Source organism: Oncorhynchus keta, chromosome 26 (genome assembly GCF_023373465.1).
Source record: "Oncorhynchus keta strain PuntledgeMale-10-30-2019 chromosome 26, Oket_V2, whole genome shotgun sequence".
Classification (NCBI taxonomy): Eukaryota; Metazoa; Chordata; class Actinopteri; order Salmoniformes; family Salmonidae; genus Oncorhynchus; species Oncorhynchus keta.
The window spans coordinates 8,062,004-8,086,246 of NC_068446.1; the positions used below are offsets into that span (position 1 = coordinate 8,062,004).

The 24,243-nt window shown below is 44.5% G+C and overlaps 1 protein-coding gene across 1 annotated transcript in view; it reads right to left on the minus strand.

The window, feature by feature from the left end:
- LOC118358886 (protein Niban 1-like) overlaps positions 1 to 24,243 on the minus strand; it is a 48,982-nt gene that overhangs the window by 20,807 nt on the left and 3,932 nt on the right. Inside the window, exons 2-8 of the mRNA XM_035736868.2 lie at positions 10,443 to 10,573; positions 10,141 to 10,269; positions 9,838 to 9,958; positions 1,989 to 2,153; positions 1,185 to 1,300; positions 585 to 689; positions 331 to 493 (exon numbers count right to left, since the gene is read on the minus strand). Of these exons, the coding sequence (XP_035592761.1) occupies positions 331 to 493; positions 585 to 689; positions 1,185 to 1,300; positions 1,989 to 2,153; positions 9,838 to 9,958; positions 10,141 to 10,269; positions 10,443 to 10,573 (930 nt within the window). The remainder of the gene's footprint in view (positions 1 to 330; positions 494 to 584; positions 690 to 1,184; positions 1,301 to 1,988; positions 2,154 to 9,837; positions 9,959 to 10,140; positions 10,270 to 10,442; positions 10,574 to 24,243) is intronic.

Genomic DNA, 24,243 nt, shown 5'->3' on the forward strand with positions numbered 1-24,243 from the left:
CGGAGAAATGATTTTATAGAATAGCATGTCATATCACTTATTCCGGCATAGCCAAAGACACGACAATAGTTACACACACACACAAGTACACACAAATACATGCAGTTAACCTGCCATGTTCACGCTCATATGGATCTATTCATGTAAAACAGTATCATGTGACAAATTACAAGTAACGGATTGCATTTGTACAGCCTGTTTGTCTTGTAGTGACTGAGAGTTTGCATAGCCCTAACTCTCTTGCTGATTTCTAAATGAACCCCTAACCGTATACAAGTATACTATGGGGGCAGATTTTGGATTGATTCTCTCTCCAGGGTTAGTCGGTACCTCGTAGTTTTCCTTCCAGGTAGGTTCTGGAGTTGAGGATCTGGTCCATGTCAGAGCGTATCAGCACCTCCTGCTGGTGAGCTGCCTTCCTACACTCCTCCTTCAGAGCAGACATACCCTCAAATAGACACTCCTGCACCAGGATATAGGCCGCTTCTACGGTCTGTGGTGCAGAATAGAGAGGGGTTAGGGTTTAAGGAAACAAACACACGCATCATTAATCATCATACTTTTGTATTGGTAGCGTGACTCACAGCGAACCACACTCTCTTCCTCTCTGTCTTCCTGGCTTTTAGATGAGGCAGCATGTCCTTCTCCAAAGAGGGCAACAGCTCCTCCATAACCAGGTTGGCCAGTACCTACACACACACACACACACACACACACACACACACACACACACACACACACAAAATGTATTTGTACAAATCTTACGAACCATGCATATCAAACATCCAAATCATATGACAACGTGCAGATTGATTTACCCCTGAAAAACATGCAGGTGAGTAATAGTGCAAACACATGGTGAAACTACAGAGCAAAACTCTGGCGTTGAAAACATTGATGAGACAGGTGTGAGAACAGACACACACACACACAAATAAGTGAATGCGGAGGTGTGTGAGTGCAGTAGGACAGTGGCGGCCTCCTTGCAGTAATAGGGGTTGTTTCCTGCACCTCTAACTTAACTTCCTGGTATCACAAATACTCCGTGACCACACAATTGCCCAATTATACTGCCCTGCCATCAACTAACAGGGTATGGGGGAGTAGAGAGAGAAAGAGTGTCAACGGAATCAGTATCTGCTGATGTGAGTGTTTTAAGCATAGAAGCAGAACCAGTAACCTACCCTGACGTCACTGCCAATCAGCATTTTCCAGGAGTCATAGCTGCCCTTCTCCTGTCTGTAGAGCTGGACTGCTTTGAGGAAGGCCTGCACCTCAACTGTCTTCTTCTTTAGGAAGTCTGAGAGAAGGAGAGAGAAAGGTAGAGAGCGAGAGAAAGGTAGAGAGAGAGAGAGAGAGAGAGAGAGAGAGAGAGAGAGAGAGAAGGTAGAGTAGAGAGAGAGAGAGAGAGAGAGAGAGAGAGAGAAGGTAGAGAGCGAGAGAAAGGTAGAGAGCGAGAGAGAGAGAGAGAGAGAGAGAGGTAGAGAGCGAGAGAAAGGTAGAGAGCGAGAGAGAGAGAGAGAGAGAGAGAGAGAGAGAGAGAGAGAGAGAGAGAAAAGTAGAGAGAGAAAAAGTAGAGAGAGAAAAGGTAGAGAGAGAAAAGGTAGAGAGAAGACAGGAGTGGGAAGAAATGTGTGATGCTTATTTGTCTTAACAAGGAAGTCAGAACTGGGCTGTGTTCCAATTGCCTACTTGTCTCCACAAAGTGTGCAATAACAAAACATGTTGAAAACATGGGCTAGAGGGAGTTTCCACTATGTCCCATAAACACAAGAGAGGGGGGTAAGTGACTGCACACTTCAGAGTGAATGGTGGAGAATTGGAGCACAGCCCTGGACTTAGTTCTGACTGGGCCTTGTGTTTGCTCTCCTCCCTCAGGAGACCCTACATGAAAATGTTATTAAAAGTTATGCCTATGCGTCTTTGCTTCAGTGCTGGTGTGGCGAACCTGCTACCATGGTAACCGTTCGTTCTGGCTGGTTAGTTACCTTGGTTCTGGTGGCGGATGCAGTCGGAGAGGATGGAGAGGAATTCAGCTTGGCGAGCATCCTGTCGGAAGCAGAAGTAGTAATCTCTACGGTACGGAAGCCTGAGGTACACAGGGAACTGTCCAGGCATGCCGATTATAGGAGGGGCAAACTTTTCATTCTCATCTGCAATGGAAACACACATCATCATGTTGGTCATACCACATTGGCTCTTACTATTACACACATCATGCTGGGCCACACATACACCCACCCACCCAGACACACGCACCCACACAGAGGAGCACACTGGCTATTGCAAAGGACGAAACATTTGATGATCAAGTATCTATTTGAAGGTAGTATTCATCTCTCGTGAGAAAACATATGATCAAGTGTGATAAAAACAACAGCCATGATCTGCATTTATGACCGTCTGTAATAGGAAAGGTAATGCTGCTTCTCCCAGAGTAGCAAGGACTAAAAAAAAAAACGAACACCCACTCACTGTGCTCTCTACACATCTAAAAGCAGTTGAGGTGGGAGTTGGGAACAACAAAGTATTCGACTGAAATTTGGCAACTGAGAGAATCTGCCAACAGAGAGAGACAGCATGTATCAGTGCTCAGTGGATGAAATGGTATTATCAGTCCGGATATAAAGACTGGTTTCCCTACGCTTCTTGTGTCCCTGTAGGCAGGATTGAACAGGTTTTAGGCCAGAATGTTTGTTTCCAGGGTATTTGCATTGACATTTCACTAGACAAGTAGGAAACCAAGCAAACCCTACATAGAGACTGTCTGCGAGAAGGGATTATCATTGTGAGTGCGCAATGTTGTGTAGCAACAGATAGGGCGTGTAACTTAAGCCATACACATTCATCCTCACACACACACCCACCTACTCATTCAAGGGTTTTTCTTTATTTAGACTATTTTCTACATTGTAGAATAATAGTGAAGACATCAAAACTATGAAATAACACATATGGAATGTTGTAACCAAAAAAGTGTTAAATCTAAATATATTTTACATTTGAGAATCTTCAAAGTAGCCACCCTTTGCCTTGATGACAGCTTTGCACACTCTTGGTATTCTCTCAACCAACTTCATGAGGTAGTCACCTGGAATGCATTTCAATTAACAGGTGTGCCTTGTTAATAGTTCATTTGTGGAATTTCTTTCCTTCTTAATGCGTTTGAGCCAATCAGTTGTGTGGTGACAAGGTAGGGTTGGTATACAGAAAATGTCCCTATTTGGTAAGATACCAAGTCCATATTATGGCAAGAGCAGCTCAAATAAGCAAAGAGAAATGACAGTCCATCATTACATTATGACATGACAGTCAGTCAATACGGAAAATGTCAAGAACTTTGAAAGTTTCTTCAAGTGAAGTCGCAAAAACCATCAAGCACTATGATGAAACTGGCTATCATGAGGACCACCACAGGAAAGGAAGAACCAGAGTTACTTCTGCTGCAGAGGATGAATTCATTAGAGTTACCAGCCTCAGAAATCGTCAATAAACTGCACCTCAGATTGCAGCCCAAATAAATGCTTCACAGAGTTCAAGTAACAGACACATCTCAACATCAACTGTTCAGAGGAGACTGTATGAATCAGGCCTTCATTGTTGAAATTGATGCAAAGAAACCACTACTAAAGGACACCAATAATAAGAAGAGACTTGCTTGGGCCAAGAAACAAGAGCAATGGACATTTGACAGGTGGAAATCGGTCCTTTGGTCTGATGAGTACAAATTTGAGATTTTTGGTTCCAATCGCTGTGTCTTTGTGAGACACAGAGAAGGTGAACGGATGATCTCCGCATGTGTGGTTCCCACTGTGAAGCATGGAGGAGGAGGTGTTATGGCGCTTTGCTGGTGACACTGTCAGTGATTTATTTAGAATTCAAGGCACACTTGACGAGCATGGCTACCACAGCATTCTGCAGCGATACGCCATCCCATCTGGTTTGTGCTTATTGGGACTTTCATTTGTTTTTCAACAGGACAATAACTCAAAACACACCTCCAGGCTGTGTAAGGGCTACTTGACAAAGGAGAGTGATGGAGTGCTGCATCAGATGACCTGCATCGGAGGATGGTGCAGACGGAGATGGCAGCATCGCGACTAGATGGTCTGACTTAGGAAGCGTGCACCACTCCCAAGTATTTTACTCGTCCTTACTAGGACATTACTAAGTGATCCAAAGCTTTGAACAGTAGTGTATGTCAGAGCAGCATTGGACTAAGATACAGTGTCATAGTATAGAGTACAGTAAAGTGGCCAGTGATTCACTAATTTATGTCTTTTGGCAGTAGCCTACACTCAACTGAACGACTTGATTAGTTTAGTGTTAGCCAGCTACATAGCTGTCTTTGTATCCAAGATAATTGTGTAGTTTAGAGTGTGTAGTCTTGGGTGATCATCTTAATTTACCGAGGTTAGCTAGCCAGCTATTTGTCAACGTAGGAGACTCTGCTAGCTAGCCAACAGCTAACAGCTAACAGCTAGCCAACGTCTACTGAATAGTACTCAACAACCCGGTCGCATTCACAGGTAGTATCACATTTTCATTTCATTTCATTACAGTACAACGGTTTGATTTGTTTGTTCGTAGCTAGCACATAGCTAGCTACATAGCCGTCCTTGTATCAAAGATAATTGTGTAGTCTAGAGCGATTTTCTAGGTTAGCTAGCCAGCTATTGTCGTTCTCTTAACGCAACGTAACGTAAACAACACTGCTAGCTAGCCAGCTAGCCCCCGAATAGCAGCACTGCAGAAACTATTACACTCAACGGAACGACTTGATTAGTGTAGTGTCAACAACGCAGCTACTGCCAGCTAGCCTACTTCAGCAGTACTGTATCATTTTAATCATTTTAGTCAATAAGATTCTTGCTACATAAGCTTAACTTTCTGAACATTCGAGACGTGTAGTCCACTTGTCATTCCAATCTCCTTTGCATTAGCGTAGCCTCTTCTGTAGCCTGTCAACTATGTGTCTGTCTATCCCTGTTCTCTCCTCTCTGCACAGACCATACAAACGCTCCACACCGCGTGGCCGCGGCCACCCTAATCTGGTGGTCCCAGCGCGCACGACCCACGTGGAGTTCCAGGTCTCCGGTAGCCTCTGGAACTGCCGATCTGCGGCCAACAAGGCAGAGTTCATCTCAGCCTATGCCTCCCTCCAGTCCCTCGACTTCTTGGCACTGACGGAAACATGGATCACCACAGACAACACTGCTACTCCTACTGCTCTCTCTTCGTCCGCCCACGTGTTCTTCTGGTCAGCGGGGTGGTGGCACCGGGATCCTCATCTCTCCCAAGTGGTCATTCTCTCTTTCTCCCCTCACCCATCTGTCTATCGCCTCCTTTGAATTCCATGCTGTCACAGTTACCAGCCCTTTCAAGCTTAACATCCTTATCATTTATCGCCCTCCAGGTTCCCTCGGAGAGTTCATCAATGAGCTTGATACCTTGATAAGCTCCTTTCCTGAGGACGGCTCACCTCTCACAGTGCTGGGCGACTTTAACCTCCCCACGTCTACCTTTGACTCATTCCTCTCTGCCTCCTTCTTTCCACTCCTCTCCTCTTTGACCTCACCCTCTCACCTTCCCCCCTATCACAAGGCAGGCAATACGCTCAACCTCATCTTTACTAGATGCTGTTCTTCCACTAACCTCATTGCAACTCCCCTCCAAGTCTCCGACCACTACCTTGTATCCTTTTCCCTCTCGCTCTCATCTAACACCTCCCACACTGCCCCTACTTGGTATCGCGCCGTCCCAACCTTCGCTCCCTCTCCCCCGCTACTCTCTCCTCTTCCATCCTATCATCTCTTCCCTCTGCTCATACCTTCTCCAACCTATCTCCTGATTCTGCCTCCTCAACCCTCCTCTCCTCCCTTTCTGCATCCTTTGACTCTCTATGTCCCCTATCCTCCAGGCCGGCGCAGTCCTCCCCTCCCGCCCCGTGGCTCGACGACTCATTGCGAGCTCACAGAACAGGGCTCCGGGCAGCTGAGCGGAAATGGAGGAAAATCTCGCCTCCCTGCGGACCTGGCATCCTTTCACTCCCTCCTCTCTTCATTTTCCTCCTCTGTCTCTGCTGCTAAAGCCATTTTCTACCACTCTAAATTCCAAACATCTGCCTCTAACCCTAGGAAGCTCTTTGCCACCTTCTCCTCACTCCTGAATCCTCCCCCCTCCTCCCTCTCTGCAGATGACTTCGTCAACCATTTTGAAAAGAAGGTCGACGACATCCGATCCTCGTTTGCTAAGTCAAACGGCACCGCTGGTTCTGCTCACACTGCCCTACCCTGTGCTCTGACCTCTTTCTCCCCTCTCTCTCCAGATGAAATCTTGCGTCTTGTGATGGCCGGCCGCCCAACAACCTGCCCGCTTGACCCTATCCCCTCCTCTCTTCTCCAGACCATTTCCGGAGACCTCCTCCCTTACCTCACCTCGCTCATCAACTCATCCCTGACCGCTGGCTACGTCCCTTCCGTCCTCAAGAGAGCGAGAGTTGCACCCCTTCTGAAAAAACCTACACTCAATCCCTCCGATGTCAACAACTACAGACCAGTATCCCTTCTTTCTTTTCTCTCCAAAACGCTTGAACGTGCCGTCCTTGGCCAGCTCTCCCGCTATCTCTCTCTGAATGACCTTCTTGATCCAAATCAGTCAGGTTTCAAGACTAGTCATTCAACTGAGACTGCTCCTCTGTATCGCGGAGGCGCTCCGCACCGCTAAAGCTAACTCTCTCTCCTCTGCTCTCATCCTTCTAGACCTATCGGCTGCCTTCGATACTGTGAACCATCAGATCCTCCTCTCCACCCTCTCCGAGTTGGGCATCTCCGGCGCGGCCCACGCTTGGATTGCGTCCTACCTGACAGGTCGCTCCTACCAGGTGGCGTGGCGAGAATCTGTCTCCTCACCACGCGCTCTCACCACTGGTGTCCCCCAGGGCTCTGTTCTAGGCCCTCTCCTATTCTCGCTATACACCAAGTCACTTGGCTCTGTCATAACCTCACATGGTCTCTCCTATCATTGCTATGCAGACGACACACAATTAATCTTCTCCTTTCCCCTTCTGATGACCAGGTGGCGAATCGCATCTCTGCATGTCTGGCAGACATATCAGTGTGGATGACGGATCACCACCTCAAGCTGAACCTCGGCAAGACGGAGCTGCTCTTCCTCCCGGGGAAGGACTGCCCGTTCCATGATCTCGCCATCACGGTTGACAACTCCATTGTGTCCTCCTCCCAGAGCGCTAAGAACCTTGGCGTGATCCTGGACAACACCCTGTCGTTCTCAACTAACATCAAGGCGGTGGCCCGTTCCTGTAGGTTCATGCTCTACAACATCCGCAGAGTACGACCCTGCCTCACACAGGAAGCGGCGCAGGTCCTAATCCAGGCACTTGTCATCTCCCGTCTGGATTACTGCAACTAAGCCATTAAACCCTACAACTCATCCAGAACGCCGCAGCCCGTCTGGTGTTCAAGTTCTCTCATGTCACCCCGCTCCTCCGCTCTCTCCACTGGCTTCCAGTTGAAGCTCGCATCCACTACAAGACCATGGTGCTTGCCTACGGAGCTGTGAGGGGAACGGCACCTCAGTACCTCCAGGCTCTGATCAGGCCCTACACCCAAACAAGGGCACTGCGTTCATCCACCTCTGGCCTGCTCGCCTCCCTACCACTGAGGAAGTACAGTTCCCGCTCAGCCCAGTCAAAACTGTTCGCTGCTCTGGCCCCCAATGGTGGAACAAACTCCCTCACGACGCCAGGACAGCGGAGTCAATCACCACCTTCCGGAGACACCTGAAACCCCACCTCTTTAAGGAATACCTAGGATAGGATAAGTAATCCTTCTCACACCCCCTTTAAGATTTAGATGCACTATTTTAAAGTGACTATTCTACTGGATGTCATAAGGTGAATGCACCAATTTGTAAGTCGCTCTGGATAAGAGCGTCTGCTAAATGACTTAAATGTAAATGTAAATGTAATGTGCTGAAGATGGCTGTTTAACAGTCAGTGGTGTAGTATAGAACACAGTACTATATTCATACAGTTGAAGTCGGAAGTTTACATGCACTTGTTGCAGTCATTAAAACTCGTTTTTCAACCACTCCACAAATGTCTTGAATTGAAGTGGGTCTAGGGTGGCAGGTAAGGTGGATGTGAAATGATCTTTGACTAGTCTCTCAAAACACTTCATGATGACAGAGGTGTGTGCCTTTGCTTTCTTAGGTACAGGGACAATGGTGGCCTCTTGAAGCATGTGGGGACAACAGACTGGGATAGGGAGATATTGAATATATCTGTGAACACACCAACCAGCTGGTCTGCGCATGCTCTGAGGACTCGGCTAGGGATACCATCTGAGCCGGCAGCCCTGCGAGGGTTAACACACGTAAATGTCTTACTCACGTCAGCCACGGAGAAGGAGAGCCCACAGTCCTTGATAGCGGGCCCTGTCGGTGGCACTGTATTATCCTCAAAGCGAGCGAAGAAGGTGTTCACTGAGACTCAACTTTGTCCTTATACCGACGTTTAGCCTGCTTGATTGCTTTGCGGAGGGAATAACTACACTGTTTGTATTCTTCTCCTCGTCTTCTTGCCCTGGTTAAATGCGGTGGTTCAGTGTTGGGTAGGTTAGAATTGTCACAGTGGATACAACATGTCCTATGCACTTCCTGATATACCGATATGATGAATGAGTTTATGTGTCAATAATCTTTTCTGAAGCTACTCTGAACATATCCCAGTCCGCGTGAACAAAACAATCTTGAAACTCGGATTCCGATTGGTCAGACCAGGGTTGAATAGTCCATACCACGGGTGCTTCCTGTATGAGTTTCTGCCTATAAGCGGGGAAGAAGCAAGATTGAATCGTGGTCCGATTTGCAGAATGTTGGATGTCGAATGCATGCCTTACATGCATTCTGGAAGGTAGTATAGCAATGGTCGAGGGTTTTAGCAGCACGAGTACAACAACCAATATGTTGATAGAATTTAGGTAGCCTTGTTCTCAAATTTTCTTTGTTAAAGTCCCCATGTACAATAAATGCAGCCTCAGGATATGTGGTTTCTAGGTTGCATAATGTCCAGGGAAGTTCGTTGAGGGCCGTCGTGGTATCCGCTTGGGGGGGGGGGGATATAGACCGCTGTGGCTATTATTGACAAACATTATCTTGTGAGATAGTAAGGTCGGCAGGTAGCCTAGTGGTTAGAGCATTGAACTGGTAACTGAAAGGTAAAAAATCTGCTGTTCTGCCCCTGAACAAGGAATTTAACCTACTGTTCCTAGGCCGTCATTGAAAATAAGAATTTGTTCTTAACTTGCTTGTCTAGTTAAATAAAAGGTCAAATATATTTTTTAAATGATTGTGAGATATTCTAGGTCGGGTGAACAGAAGGACTTGAGTTCCTGTGTGTTATCACAGTTACACCATAAGTTATTAATCATAAAACATATACCTCCACCCTTCTGCTTCCCGGAGAGATGTATGTTCCTGTCGGCGCGATGTACTGAGAATCCAACTGGGTTTACAGAGTAAGACAGTATATCTCTAGAGAGCCATGTTTCTGTGAAGCACAGTATGTTACAATCCCTGGTGTCTCTATGAAAAGCAACTCTCGCCTTGAGCTCGTCAGTTTTATTATGCAGAGATTGGACATTCGCGAGTAAAATACTCTGGAGTGGTGGGTGGTGAGCATGCTTCCTAAGTCAGACCAGAAAACCGCCTCAAGTACCTTGTCTCCGCCGGTGTTGTTTTGGGTCAGCATCTGGAATAAGTTCAATTGCTCTGGGGAGAGCAAACAAAGGACATCCTATTACATGATATACTCACTGTTGGTTTCAGAAACAGGGAAATATTTGTCCACCATGGCCATGTATTTCTCCTCTGTGGTGAGCACTGTGCCCCCTGTTGGCAGCAGCTTGTGGCGCGGGGGCACACCCTTCACAAAGGTCTGGAAGAAAAGAGTCACTGCATGAGGTCTATTTCCATTTTTCTGTTATTTATTTAGCTCAAATACTGTATACATTTTTCTTATGCTGCTTATTCATTCACCTATTCAGACAAAATGTCTCCCCAATGACTATGTCCTCCTTATGGCTGTTAAAAAGTGTGTCATAAGAGTGTCCTGCTCACCTCAAAGCTGGTGTGGCACTCCAGACAGTAGTTGCCACGCACCACCACGTACCTCTCTTCCCACTTCCTGGTTGCTTCAAAATGAAGGACTTGTTCCTCATACAGCACCTCCCCCGCCTCCAGAGGACCCTGGATCAACACAGAGATTATGTCATGATACCATGTCCTCAGCGGTAATCAATGGAGAGATCCATTGAACACACACACACACACACACACACACACACACACACACACACACACACACACACACACACACACACACACACACACACACACACACACACACACACACACCTTACCCTCTGTTTGAGGAGCTGTTTTATTTTCTCTTTTGGCTGCTCCAGCTCATCCTGGACTTGGGAGAAGAAGACCACAGAGTACTGTGTCCTGTAGTGGGGACTGAACTCTTTCAACTCTGCCTCTGCACAACCTACAAACAACATCACCCAAACATACAGTGAATAGCATTATACACTAAATATACAAAACATTAAGTACACCTGCTCTTTCTATGACATAAACTGACCAAGCGTATCTATGTGAAAGCTATGGTCCCTTATTGATGTCACTTGTTAAATACACTTCAATCAGTTTCGATGAAGGGGAGGAGACAGGTTGATGGAAGATTTTTAAGCCTTGAGAAAATTGAGACATGGATTGTGTATGTGAACCATTCAGAGGGTATTTGGGGGAATGTAAGAGCCTTTGAACAGCGTAAGGTAGTAGGTGCTAGGTGGACCGGTTTGTGTCAAGAACTGCAACGCTACTGGGGTTTTCATGCTCAACAGTTTCCCACGTGAATCAAAAATGGTCCACCACCCAAAGGACATCCAGCCAACTTGACACAATTGTGGGAAGTATTGGAGTCAACATGGGCCAGCATCCCTGTGGAATGCTTTCGACACCCTGTAGAGTCCATGCCCCGACGAATTGAGGCTGTTCTGAGGGCAAAAGGGGAGTGTAACTCAATATTAGGAAGGTGTTCCTAATGTCTTGTACACTCAGTGTACAGTATGTAGTAGCAGATGTAATAGTAATACAGTATAGTAACTAGTAGAAGAATTGGTAATGGCAATGATAATTCATAGTGATTGTGTTAAGAATAGCACTGTAATTGAACGGAAAAAGGGGAAGTTCTAAAGTTCCTTGGCACATTAGATTTTTTTTTTTTTTTAAACGAAAGAAATGGGTGTTTTCACTATCTAATCATGACAGACACGTATTTAGTTCAAATCTAAATCACTTGATGGTTTCCTTTTAGAGAGACAAATAATCATGGGTTTTTATGCACAACGCTACAGTATATACCCGCCTCGCCTTTACAGAAACAAGCAGTACTGCTAGGTTTATCAACATCAACGTTAGTGCATTCATCTTATAGATAGCTAGGTGAGACAACCACATTTCAGTCAAATATACAGGATAAGAACATTCCATTCCAGCTAACAAAAAAAAAATGGATATATAGCAATTAGCAAAGAAATCTAAAATCTATTAAGTAAAACATCTGAGAACAGTAACATTGTATACACACAAGTAAAATAAATCATTTCTGGTATACAAATTCACCCTGGCTACGGAAGTGGATATCCTACCATTCCTCTTGGGGCGAGAGCCATGACCCAACCTGTAATGCTATTGCTTCCATTTCATTCGAGATTCTTGTTTGTGTGTGCGTTGCGTTGCGTATGGATGCATTAGTGTGTGAATGAAAGGATTGTTTGTATCAAACAAATGATAAGCTTACTACCTAGATTTGATAACCTTACAACCTGATATACCTGGATGTCCCGGACCTACCTCGGCCAACCTGTTTGAGGTGTGCGAGGCGGTTTTTCTCGGGTGTGTGTGTGTGGTGTGTCTCTCTACGTGTGTGTGGGGCACCCTTGTCCAGGTGTGTATAATGTTGGTGTTGGGGCAGCCTGCACTGTAAAAAAAAAAGTAGTTGTTTTAACTAATTATTATTACTAAGTAACTGGTTTCACAGCCTTTTCTAGTTTACTTAACTTTTCAGAGGCTTTCCATTGCCTCACAAAGAAGGGCACCTATTGGCAGTGTCACGCCCTGAGCCGTTTTATTTCTCTATTTGGTTAGGTCAGGGTGTGATGTGGGGTGGGCATACTATGTTTTGTATTTCTGTGTGTTTGGCCGAGTGTGGAGGCAGCAGTCTATCGTTGTCTCTGATTGGGAATCATACGTAGGCAGCCTGTTTTGCCACCTTAGTTCTGGGTAGTTGCCTTTGTTTAGTGGCCTGTATAGCCCTAGTAAGCTTCACATTCGTTTTTGTTGTTTCTTGTTTTGTTGGCGACATTTATTATAAAGTAAAATTTACGCTCACCACGCTACACCTTGGTCCAGTCATTTCCCTGACGAAGTTGATGACAGAACTACCCACCACAAATGGACCAAGCGGCGTGGCCAGGAGGAGCAGCTATATTTCAGCTCCCCGCATCGGCCGGGCTAGAGTGGGCATCCAGCCAGGACGGATGGTGCCGGCTCAGCGCATCTGGCCTCCAGTGCGTCTCTACGGCCCAGGATATCCTGTGTCTCCGGTGCGCCTGCAGCGACGGGCCACAGTCCGGAACCTCCAGCGACGGGCCACAGTCCGGAACCTCCAGCGACGGGCCACAGTCCGGAACCTCCAGCGACGGGCCACAGTCCGGAACCTCCAGCGACGGGCCACAGTCCGGAACCTCCAGCGACGGGCCACAGTCCGGAACCTCCAGCGACGGGCCACAGTCCGGAACCTCCAGCGACGGGCCACAGTCCGGAACCTCTAGCGACGGGCCACAGTCCGGAACCTCTAGCGACGGGCCACAGTCCGGAACCTCTAGCGACGGGCCACAGTCCGGAACCTCTAGCGACGGACCACAGTCCGGAACGTCCAGTGACGGTCCCCAGTCCAGGGCCTGCAACGAGGGTCCCCAGTCCGGGGCCAACCATCTCTGCAGAGCTCCCGCAATCAGGCCTTTATGGTAGAGTGGCCAGACGGAAGCCACTCCCCAGTAAAAGGCACATGACAGCCCGCTTCGAGTTGCCAAAAGTCACCTAAAGACTCTCAGACCCTGAGAAACAAGATTCTCTGGTCTGATGAAACCAACATTGAACTCTATGGCCTGAATGCCAAGTGTCACGTCTGGAAGAAACCTTGCACCATCCCTACGGTGAAGCATGGTGGTGGCAGTATCATGCTGTGGGGATGTTTTTCAGCGGCAGGGACTGAGAGAGTAGTCAGGATTGAGGGTAAGATGAATGGAGCAAAGTACAGAGAGATCCTTGAAGGGTGAAGGTTCATCTTCCAATAGGACAATGACCCTAAGCACACAGCCAGGACAACAAAGGAGTGGCTTTGGGACAAGTCTCTGACTGTCCTTGAGTGGCCCAGCCAGAGCCCGGACTTCAACCCAATTGAACATCTCCGGAGAGACCTGAAAATAGTTGTGCAGCAACGCTCCCTATCCAACCTGACAGAGCTTGAGAGGATCTGCAGCGAAAAATGGGAGAAACTCCCCAAATACAGGTGTGCCAAGCTTGTAGCGTCATACCCAAGAAGACTCGAGGCTGTAGTCGCTGCCAATGTGCTTCAACAAAGTACTGAGTAAAGGGACTTAAAACTTATGTAATTTGATATTTCAAATATTTCAGTTATACATTTGTAAGAATTGTTTTCTATCAATTTTAGAATAAGGCTGTAACAAAACAAAATGTGGAAAAAGTCAAGGGGTCTGAATACTTTCCGCAATGTAAAAACTTTCAAGCCTTGTTCATACAATGTTGAATTCATACAATTGTTGAATAGGAAATACAAAATATCAAATATTTAATGTTTTCATATTTTTATCATATTTGTACTGTGTACTTGAGCTTGTGTCCTCAAAAGTGACGACATCTCAGCAATTTATAAATATTTTATCAGAGAAGGTGAGTATGCAGCATTACTAGCTATTGTTTATGGCCCTCATGATAAATAATCACTTTTGGGGATTACGTAGAATACATTTTTGATTATGTTTAGTTACATTTAAGTGGGTTAAAAATAGTGAGGTTGACTGTGATAGGAGAAAACTGAGGATGGATCATCATCATCATAGTTACTCCACAATATTAACCTAATTGACAGAGTTAAAGGAAGGAAGCTTGTACAGAATAAAATATTCCATAACATGCATCCTGTTTGCAACAAGGCACTAAAGTAATACTGCAACAAATGTGTCAAAGCAATTAACTTCTTGTCCTGAATACAAAGTGTTATGTTTGGGACAAATCCAACAACACATTACGGAGAATCACTCCACATCACTTCAAGCATATTGGTGGTTGCATCATGTTATGGCTATGCTTGAATCATTAATGACTGGGGAGTTTTTCCAGGATTAAAAAGAAATGGAAAAGACCTATACACAGGCAAAATCCTGGAGGAAAACCTGGTTCATTCTGCTTTCCACCAGACACTGGGAAATGAAATCACCTTTCAACAGGATAATAATCTGAAAAACAAGGCCAAATCAACACTGGAGTTTCTTACCAAGAATACAGTGAATGTTCCTGAGTGGCAGAGTTACAGTTTTGACTTAAATCTGCTTGAAAATCTTTGGCAATATTTGAAAAGAGCTACAGTGTTCCCCCCTTAACCCACTCTAGTGTTGCTTTAGCAGGATGCTTAATGGGTCATTGTCCTGCTGAAAGTGAACCTCAGTCCCAGTCTCAAATCTTTAAGTCATACCACAGATACTGGAAAAATGTTCCCCTTAACCCACTCTAGTGTTGCTTTAGCAGTATGCTTAGGGTCATCTGGACTGCAAAACTATTCACTCCCCCAAAGTCAATACTTTGCAGAGCCACCTTTTGCAAACAGGTTTCCCTCAAGAATTTACCTGTATTTAGCACCATCAATCATTCCTTCAATTCTGACCAGTTTCCCAGTCCCTGCTGATGAAAACATCATCCCCACCATGCTTCACTGTGTGGATGGTGTTCTCGGGGTGATGAGAGGTGTTGGGTTTGCGCCAGACATAGCATTTTCCTTGATGGCCAAAAAGCTCAATTTTAGTCTCATCTGACCAGAGTACCTTCTTCCATATGTTTGGGGACTCTCCCACTTGCCTTTTGGCAAACACCAAACGTGTTTGCTTATTTTTTTCTTTAAGCAATGGCTTTTTTTCTGGCCACTCTTCCATTAAGCCCAGCTCTGTGGAGTGTACGGCTTAAAGTGGTCCTTTGGACAGATACTCCAATCTCTGCTGTGGAGCTTTGCAGCTCTTTCAGGGCTATCTTTGGTCTCTTTGTTGCCTCTCTGATTAATGTCCTCCTTGCCTGGTCCATGAGTTTTGGTGGGTGGCCCTCTCTTTGGCAGGTTTGTTGTGGTGCCATATAATTTCCATTTTTTAATAATGGATTTAATGGCGCTCCGTAGGATGTTCAAATTTTGGGATATTTTTTTTTACAACCCAACCCTGATCTGTACTTCTCCACAACTTTGTCCCTGACCTGTTTGGAGAGCTCCTTTGTCTTCATGGTGCCGCTTGCTTGGTGGTGTTGCAGACTCTGGGTCCTTTCAGAACAGTTGTATATATACTGAAATCATGAGACAGATCATGTGACACTTAGATTGCACACAGGTGGACTTTATTTAACTAATTATGTGACTTTAGAAGGTAATTGGTTGCACCAGATCTTATTTAGGGGCTTCGTAACAAAGGGGGTGAATACTTTTTCACTTCACTTCACCAATTTGGACTATTTTGTGTATGTCCATTATATGAAATCCAAATAAAAATACATATAAGTTACAGGTTGTAATGCAATACAATAGGAAAAACGCCAAGGGGGTGAATACTTTTGCAAGGCACTATAGCAATGATCAACAACCAACTTGAAAGAGCTCGAAGAATTTTCAACAAATAATGGGCAAATACTGTACAATCCAGGTATGCAAAGCTCTTAGACATTACCCAGAAAGACTCACAGTTGTAATTGTGGGTTATTGTGTGTAGATGGGTGAGAGAAAAAAAATGGTTTAATTCATTTGGAAAATGTGGAAGAAGTCAAGGGGTATGAATACTTTCGGATGGCATTGTAAATAGTGTGTGTCTATGAACTCCCACAAGTGGGAGGTAGGTTACATGACATGTCATATCACTTGATCCATATAACCTAATCTACAAAGCCATTCTCCCTAGACTAGAGAATATAGATGCTAAAGCATACTTGACGTTCATGTCACAAAGCAGTAAAGGAAAGTGAATGATTATGTCACACAAATTAATGTTTCTGTCACGTCTCAGAGTCATTGTGTGGGCGACATTCTGAAGACCTTATTCTCAGCCTCTGATGTAGCGTGTGTGTGTGTGCTTGTGTCAACAAGACAGACTGCTTTAGGGTTGCAAAGGGTCAGAAACTTTCTGGTAAATATTCAGATGTTTTTCAAAGTTAAGCCCTGGAATTTGGGGGTATTTTGCTTGAATTCATCAAAAAAGTAAGCTTATAACAGTGCAATTCTAGGTCTTGTGGCATATTTTGGTTAAACTATCCCCAAATCAATGGAATTGCAACCCTCTGCATGCACAGTGGATTCTTCCATCACATGTACAGCTGATTCTCAAGATCTTACACACTAATGAGATGCTATTGAGCCCACACTATTACACTGTCTGAGCCAAGGACTACATGCTTTCTGGTAAGTTTTGATTACAATACTGGGTGGGGTGAATATATTTATATATTCATGCATACTTTTTTGTTAACTAGTAAATAGTAGCCTACAGCTAAGTGTGTTTAAATTATTTCTAACTTGTTAACAATAACTGCTAGTTAGTTTAACTTAAAAACATTTATCTTACAAACGAGTAGTTTAATCTAACTGCTTCAATACTTATCTGTACATGGAATTGTATTTATTATTTTTGTACTCATTTTCTTCTAATCTTTACAGGAAAATGACGTGAAGAGGACACGACAAAACTTATTCTCCCTCAGAAGACTGAAAATATTTGGCATGGGTCCTCAGATCCTCAAAAGGTTCTACAGCTGCAACATCGAGAGCATCCTGACTGGTTGCATCACTGCCTGGTACGGCAACTGCTCGGCCTCCAATCGCAAGGCACTACAGAGTGTAGTGTGTACAATCCAGTACATCACTGGGGTTAAGCTGCCTGCCATCCAGGACCTCTACACCAGGCAGTGTCAGATGAAGGCCCTAAAAATTGTCAAAGACCCCAGCCACACCAGTCATAGACTGTTCTCTCTGCTACCGCATGGCAAGCGGTTGCAGAGCGCCAAGTCTAGGATCATAAGACTTCTCAACAGCTTTTACCCCCAAGCCATAAGACTCCTGAACAGCCAATCAAATGGCTACCCGGACTATTTGCATTGTGTCCCGCCACTCCCCCTCCGCCAACCCCTCTTTTATGCTGCTGCTACTCTCTGTTTATCATCTATTCATGGTCACTTTAACTACACATTCACGCAAATATCACCTCAATTAGCCCAACTAATCGGTGCCCCCTGCACATTGGCTACCCGGACTATTTGCATTGTGTCCCGCCACCCCTCACCCGCCAACCTCCTCTTTTATGCTGCTGCTACTCTCTGTTTATCATCTATGCATACTCACTTTAACTATATGTACATATTACCTCAATTAGCCCAACTAACCGGTGCCCCCACACATTGACTCTGTACCGGTACCAACTATATATTGCCTCGCTACTGTTATTTTCACTGTTTTCTTTTTTCTTTTGTATTTCTTTACTTATCTATTGTTTACCTAATACCTATTTTTTTTACTTAAAATGTGCACTTGGTTAGGACTTAAGTAAGCATTTCACTGTAAGGTCTACACCTGTTGTATTCAGCACATGTGACAAATAAACTTTGATTTGACTTTGATTTGAAAATGCCACGGCACTATCTGATGTGTGGAGACATTTCACTGCAGTTAGTGTGGAAGGAAAAGCTGTGTACATTTGCAAATACTGTGCCAAATGCAGAATCATCTGGTCAAGTGCATAAAGTTTCCTCAGCGCTCACAACAAGCAACCTCTGACAAAAGTCCCTCTACTTCTATGATGAATCACACACCTCATCAATAGCAACAGCTCATGGTACTCCTGGAATCAGAAGTTTTTTTGACTCAATGGAAAAACGTAGTCAGAGAATGTCATACTCGAGCTGTGTATGCAACTGGTTCACCTCTGATGCTCACAGGCAATGTGTATTGGAAGAGATTTCTGAATGTTCTTCACCCAGCATAGACCCCTCCAACCAAATATGCTTAATCTACTCATTTGTTGGATGCAGAGTTCAACAGAGTTCAAGTGAAGGTCAGGCAAATCATAGAGAAAGCAGACGGTATTGCAATCATCTCTGATGGGTGGTCGAATGTTCGTGGGCAAGGAATAATTAACTACATAATCTCCACCCCTCAACTAGTATTCTACAAGAGCACAGACACAAGGGACAACAGACACACCGGTCTCTACATTGCAGATGAGCTGAAGGCAGTCAATGACCTTGACCCACAGAAGGTATTTGCACTGCTTGGTCTAAAACGGAGGAGTCCTACCCTCACATCACACCCATTGGCTGTGCTGCTCATGCATTGAATCTGCTCCTCAAGGACATCATGGCACTGAAAACAATGGATACGCTCTACAAGAGAACCAAGGAAATGGTTAGGTATGTGAAGGGTCATCAAGTTATAGCAGCAATCTACCTCACCAGGCAAAGTGAGACTCACCAGGCAAAGTGAGAAGAATAAGAGTACCACATTGAAGCTGCCCAGCAACACCCGTTGGGGTGGTGTTGTCATCATGTTTGACAGTCTCCTGGAGGGGAAGGAGTCTCCAAGAAATGGCCATATCACAGTCTTCTGATACAGACAGCCCCATCAAGAGGATCATCCTAGATTATGTATTTTGGGAGAGAGTGGTAAGCAGCCTGAAACTTCTGAAACCTATAGCAGTAACCATTGCACGGATTGAGGGAGACAATACTATCCAGTCTGATGTTCAGACTCTGCTTGCAGATGTAAGAGAAGAAATCTGTACTGCCCTGCCCACTTCACTGTTGTTCCAAGCAGAGGAAACTGCAGTTCTGAAATACATCAAAAAGCATATAGACTTCTGCCTGAAGCCCATACACGCCGCAGTGTACTGTACATGTTGGACCCCAAGTATGCTGGCAAGAGCATCCTGTCTGGTGTAGAGATCAACAAGGCTTATTGTGTCATCACTACCGTGTCTCTTCACCTCGACCTGGATGTGGGCAATGTTCTTGGCAGGATGGCGAAGTACACTTTTCCAAGCAAGGTGTTACGTTCCCCAGTTTCTGTGTTGTTGTGGGTTTGTATGTACTTATGTGTGTATTTCAGGAAATGGCTTCCTGAATTCCTAAGCAGCTGATTGGTCGGCCCCATTGATGATTGGAGCTCTGACCCCGCCCTCTCGTCAGGAGATACAGCTGTTTTCAATTACCGACTCCATCTGCAGCTTTAAAAGCCAGTGTTCATTTGTTAGGAAGAGAGAGCTTCTTGGTATGTCCTGTGTTTTGTTGTTGGTCTGTATGAATTTTTGTAAAGTATGTTGTAGCTGGTCCTGCTGATGTTTGTGTATGCCATAGGACTGTGTTTTTGATAAGTGAAATTGTTCACTTTCAGTTTGTATTCTGTTTAATTTGTTCCCAGGGGGAAGGCACCTTGGGCGTGCTTAGGCAAGAGGCCTGCAGGCATAGATATACCTCTAGTATGTACTATGTCTATGCACACTAGGTAAGACCTGGGTGGCCCATCCCCTGTATTTTGGTTAGTGTGCCAGTTTGTGCTAGTTAGGTAGCCCCTTTTCCCCCAAATTACCATGTGAAGAAATAAATTCCCTGTTAATAATGGTAATATATTCTGCCTCTTATCTTTTCCTGCGCCTACAGTCACATACCTCTTTCACTCCACGGGGAGGTGAGTGTAGCAGGATGTTGCGTTCCGTCTCTAAGAGGCGTTCGTAACAAGGGCTTTGGGATGGAGATGCAATGTGGCAGTCGTGCCAACATATCTCATCAGCCACCTGGTGGAAGGGACTTTGTGGATCTGAAGCTCTTTCCCTTGTTGATGGCATCCTCCAAATCCCAACATCAGCCGCCTCAGAGCGCAACTGGTCCTTGTTTGGGAACACACACCAAAGCACGCAACAGGCTGACCAATACAAGGGTTTAAAAATTGGTGGCCATCTGGGAAAATTTGAGGCTTTGGGCCTGACAACAATCTATCCTCAACAAGGTTGGAAAGTGACAGTAAAGATGAGGCCTCAGTCTGATGTTCAAGAGGTGGACATTGAGGTCCAGGGAGAAGACATGGAAGCCTGAAAGGAAGACAACCAGTGCTTTAGTTTCTAGACTATCTTTTAACAGATGTATGCTGAAAATGTTTTTGGGAGATGCGATGGATCGTTCAATCATCCCATGTGAAGAGCCAACTAATTTCATTAAAGTAAAATTTGTAACTTAATGTATTTCTATTGGAAGGATTTAATTATTTGCAATTGTCTACTTAAGGAGGTTTATGTCTCCATTTGATGTGGAAATATATCCAATGCAAAAATATATCCAATGCAAAAATAATTTAAATGGTATTAATTTGCATATTTATGTTTATTCCCAGGGAAAGTTTCCAACTGAATATTCCTCAATGTGCAACCCTACTAGTCACACACTCCCCTGCTGGCTGCCAGCCTGTCCCATAGCGTTTGCATATCTGCCAAGCTTTGAAAGGTAAAATAATGATAAACAGTTGTGGTTTTACATACTAAGCTTCCAGCGATCAGGCTGGCCAATCCAGAGCTGGCTCACAGGGGGGAAGTTTACAATTGTGTGTAAATAGTGTTCTGTTGAAGGAGGGCAAGGCTCAACCGGCTATACCATTACATCATCCATCCACAACCCCATTTATTGCATTATGGAAAGGAGGTTCTGCAGCCTAATTCTGTGGAGTAGGTGTTGTCACAGTAAAAAGGGTTCTGTGCTCAGATGAGATTGTGAGGTGTTAATCTATTAATCGTCATGACCTGCTCTTCAGTATCAGTCACCAATAGTGTTGCTGTACTGGCGACCTCAAGTGATGTATTGACTGTGACATGTTGTCACTGCAGGCTTCAGCAGTGGTAGATATGACATAGCAGGGTGTCATGGGATGCTGGGATTCATGTGTGTAATAAGAATGTAATGTCAAAATTGATATTGAATGACAGCCAGAAAGAAGCAAGTCTAATATTTCCCCAATGAAAAATTTATCTTTTCACTGTGTCATATAATAGGCATCTTTGTCCTCACAATGAGGAAACGCCTGGGATGTTGAGTAAGAGGGCTTTCGTGGACATAAAGTGTCTTTTCTTTACAACTACTGTATGCAGCACAACTTTAGAATTACAACCTGCAAGACAATGTATCGTAGTTCAGGATAGTGGAGAACAAATAGGTTTTAAAAAACAGCACCTGGTCCTAGCCACAGCCATACCTGAGCTGTTAAGCTCACATTTTTGGGGGTGTGATACTGCTCCCGGTTTCACTATGAGCTTTGGAAGCTTTACATTTTCTCTTTATTGAGCCCAAGGTCATCCAGTCTCTGGCTCTCGCTCTCTCTCGCTCTGACTCTCACTCTCTCTCTTGCTTAAGTGGTCACAAGCCACTTGGGCACAAACTGGTTGAATCAGCATTGTTTCAATGTCATTTGTCAACGTATTGTGACATGGAATCTTGTTGGAAAATACATTGGATTTGAAAATAAGTAATCGTCTGTTTTGAGGGTGAAATTTCAAACACAGGACTATGTCATCATGGTAACCAAATTTCAACAGAAACTTTGCATAAAATATGTTGAATTCGTTACCCTTAACTACGTCAGATCTTCAATGTTTTATCCACTATCTGAAAATAACAATAGGCTGGACAGCAACTCCTACTGGATAATTTTTCTATCTATAGATACCCTTCGGTTTCCCATCGTCCCAACCCAGGTTTAAACCAAGCCCAGCCTAGCTATTACATTGTCACTGACTTTTACCAATGTGCTATCATAAGAATGATTGCAATTGAAATTCTACCCTCAAAACAAGGGTTTACATAGATTTTTTTTTTTCAAATCCAAAGTATGTTCCACGTAGACTCCACATCACAATTACGTCGAAACAATGTTGATTCAACCAGTTTGTGCCCAGTGGGCATGTTCAAGACAGCATACATAGGTCCTCACAGGACTCTGAAGATCATGACAATTGCTGTAATAATCTGTGCAGAATCTCAAATGGATTTGGTCACTTGCACCTAAATGTACAGTACCAGTCAAGTTTGGACACACCTCATTCAAGGGTTTTTCTCTTTCAAAATATTACCCAATTATCCATGTTGAAATGACGTGGTGTGCCTAGGGCTGTTGCGGTGACCTTATAACCGCCACACAGGAGGTCACGAAGGCAGTCAAATTCCACGTGACCATTTAGTTGTGGTAATAAGGCTCCTCCATGCACTGATGTTGCTGATGGTCATTGGTATCCTACCAATCTTGCTAACTCCCTGGTACTCAGCACTCTATTATCCCTCTAATCACTCTGACATCATTGCAAATGTAATCAAAAATCTAATCAAACACTTAATGGAGAGCCCATGAGCTCATGTTGCGCAACATTTCTATAGGCTATGCAATTGCGAGAGAAAACAGAGTGATTGCTTCTATTAAAATGAGAATGATCCCATCAGCTTTCTATAGGCTAGGCATAATATATTTATTTATTAACTTTCCTAATATTAAGCACATTGCTTATCTTTATAACATTAGTATAGCCTACCTGGCTGGCATGAAAATGAACCACGGGGATAGCGTCCTCCATTCGCTATTTAAGTGAATAGATGACATGCATTTTTTCCCCCTGCCCCGGTTTCGAAACAGGTGCATGATAATGGTTCATTCTAAATCAAAATAAATGTCACACATACATTATTTAGTGTATGTAAAGACAAGATTAAATCAAAAATAGTCTGAGTGACAATATTAGCCTTGTGAGATGGTGCCGACAGAGATGGTTGCCTCGCTTCGAGTCCATAGGAAACTATGCAGTATTGTTTTTTATGTATCATTTATTCCATCGTTACCCCAGGAAATCTTAATTCTTATTACATACAGCCGGGAAGAACTTTTGGATATAAAAGATTTAGATGCACTATTGTAAAGTGGCTGTTCCACTGGATGTCATAAGGTGAATGCACCAATTTGTAAGTCGCTCTGGATAAGAGCGTCTGCTAAATGACTTAAATGTAAATGTAAGAGTGACATCAACTTACCGACAGTACAACCAGGAATAAGACTTTCCCAAAGCAGATCCTCTGTTTGGACCACCACCGAGGACAATGGACCTAATCCCAGAAGCAGACCCAAGACAATGGCGCTGCAGAAGGGGCAGACGGAAAGGCCTCCTGGTCAGGCTCCGTAGACGTACACATCGCCAACTGCTCCCGAATATACTACTTGTCAATGTCCAGTCTCTTGACAACAAGGTAGACAAAATTCGAGCAAGGGTTGCCTTCCAGAGAGACATCAGAGATCGTAACATTCTCTGTTTCACGGAAACATGGCTCTCTGGGATACGTTGTTGATTAATGACTCATGGTGTAATGATAACAGCCACCTTGGCTTCTCCATGCATCGACAACCATATAACCTTCCAAGATAATTCTCTGCAGATCATCACAGCTGATAAACACCTCTCTGGGAAGAGGAAGTACGGGGGTGTATGCTTCCCATGATTAATGACTCATGGTGTAATGATAACAACATACAGGAACTCTCAGAGTCCTTCTGTTCACCCGACCCAGCTTGGAAGGTTATATGGTTGTCATTTGATTGTGAGGAACTAACAATTCCAAAACTACTACCTTATACACACAAGTGTAAAGGGATAAAGAATATGCAATTAAACAAGCGAAATGCAGTTTTCATCAGACCTTTTATATCATATATGTAAAGGAATCAGCATTTGTAGGGATGCACGATATATCGGTTAACATATCGGAATGTTACATAAAGATATATGAATGAGTGATGGTACAGAGCGGCATAGGCAA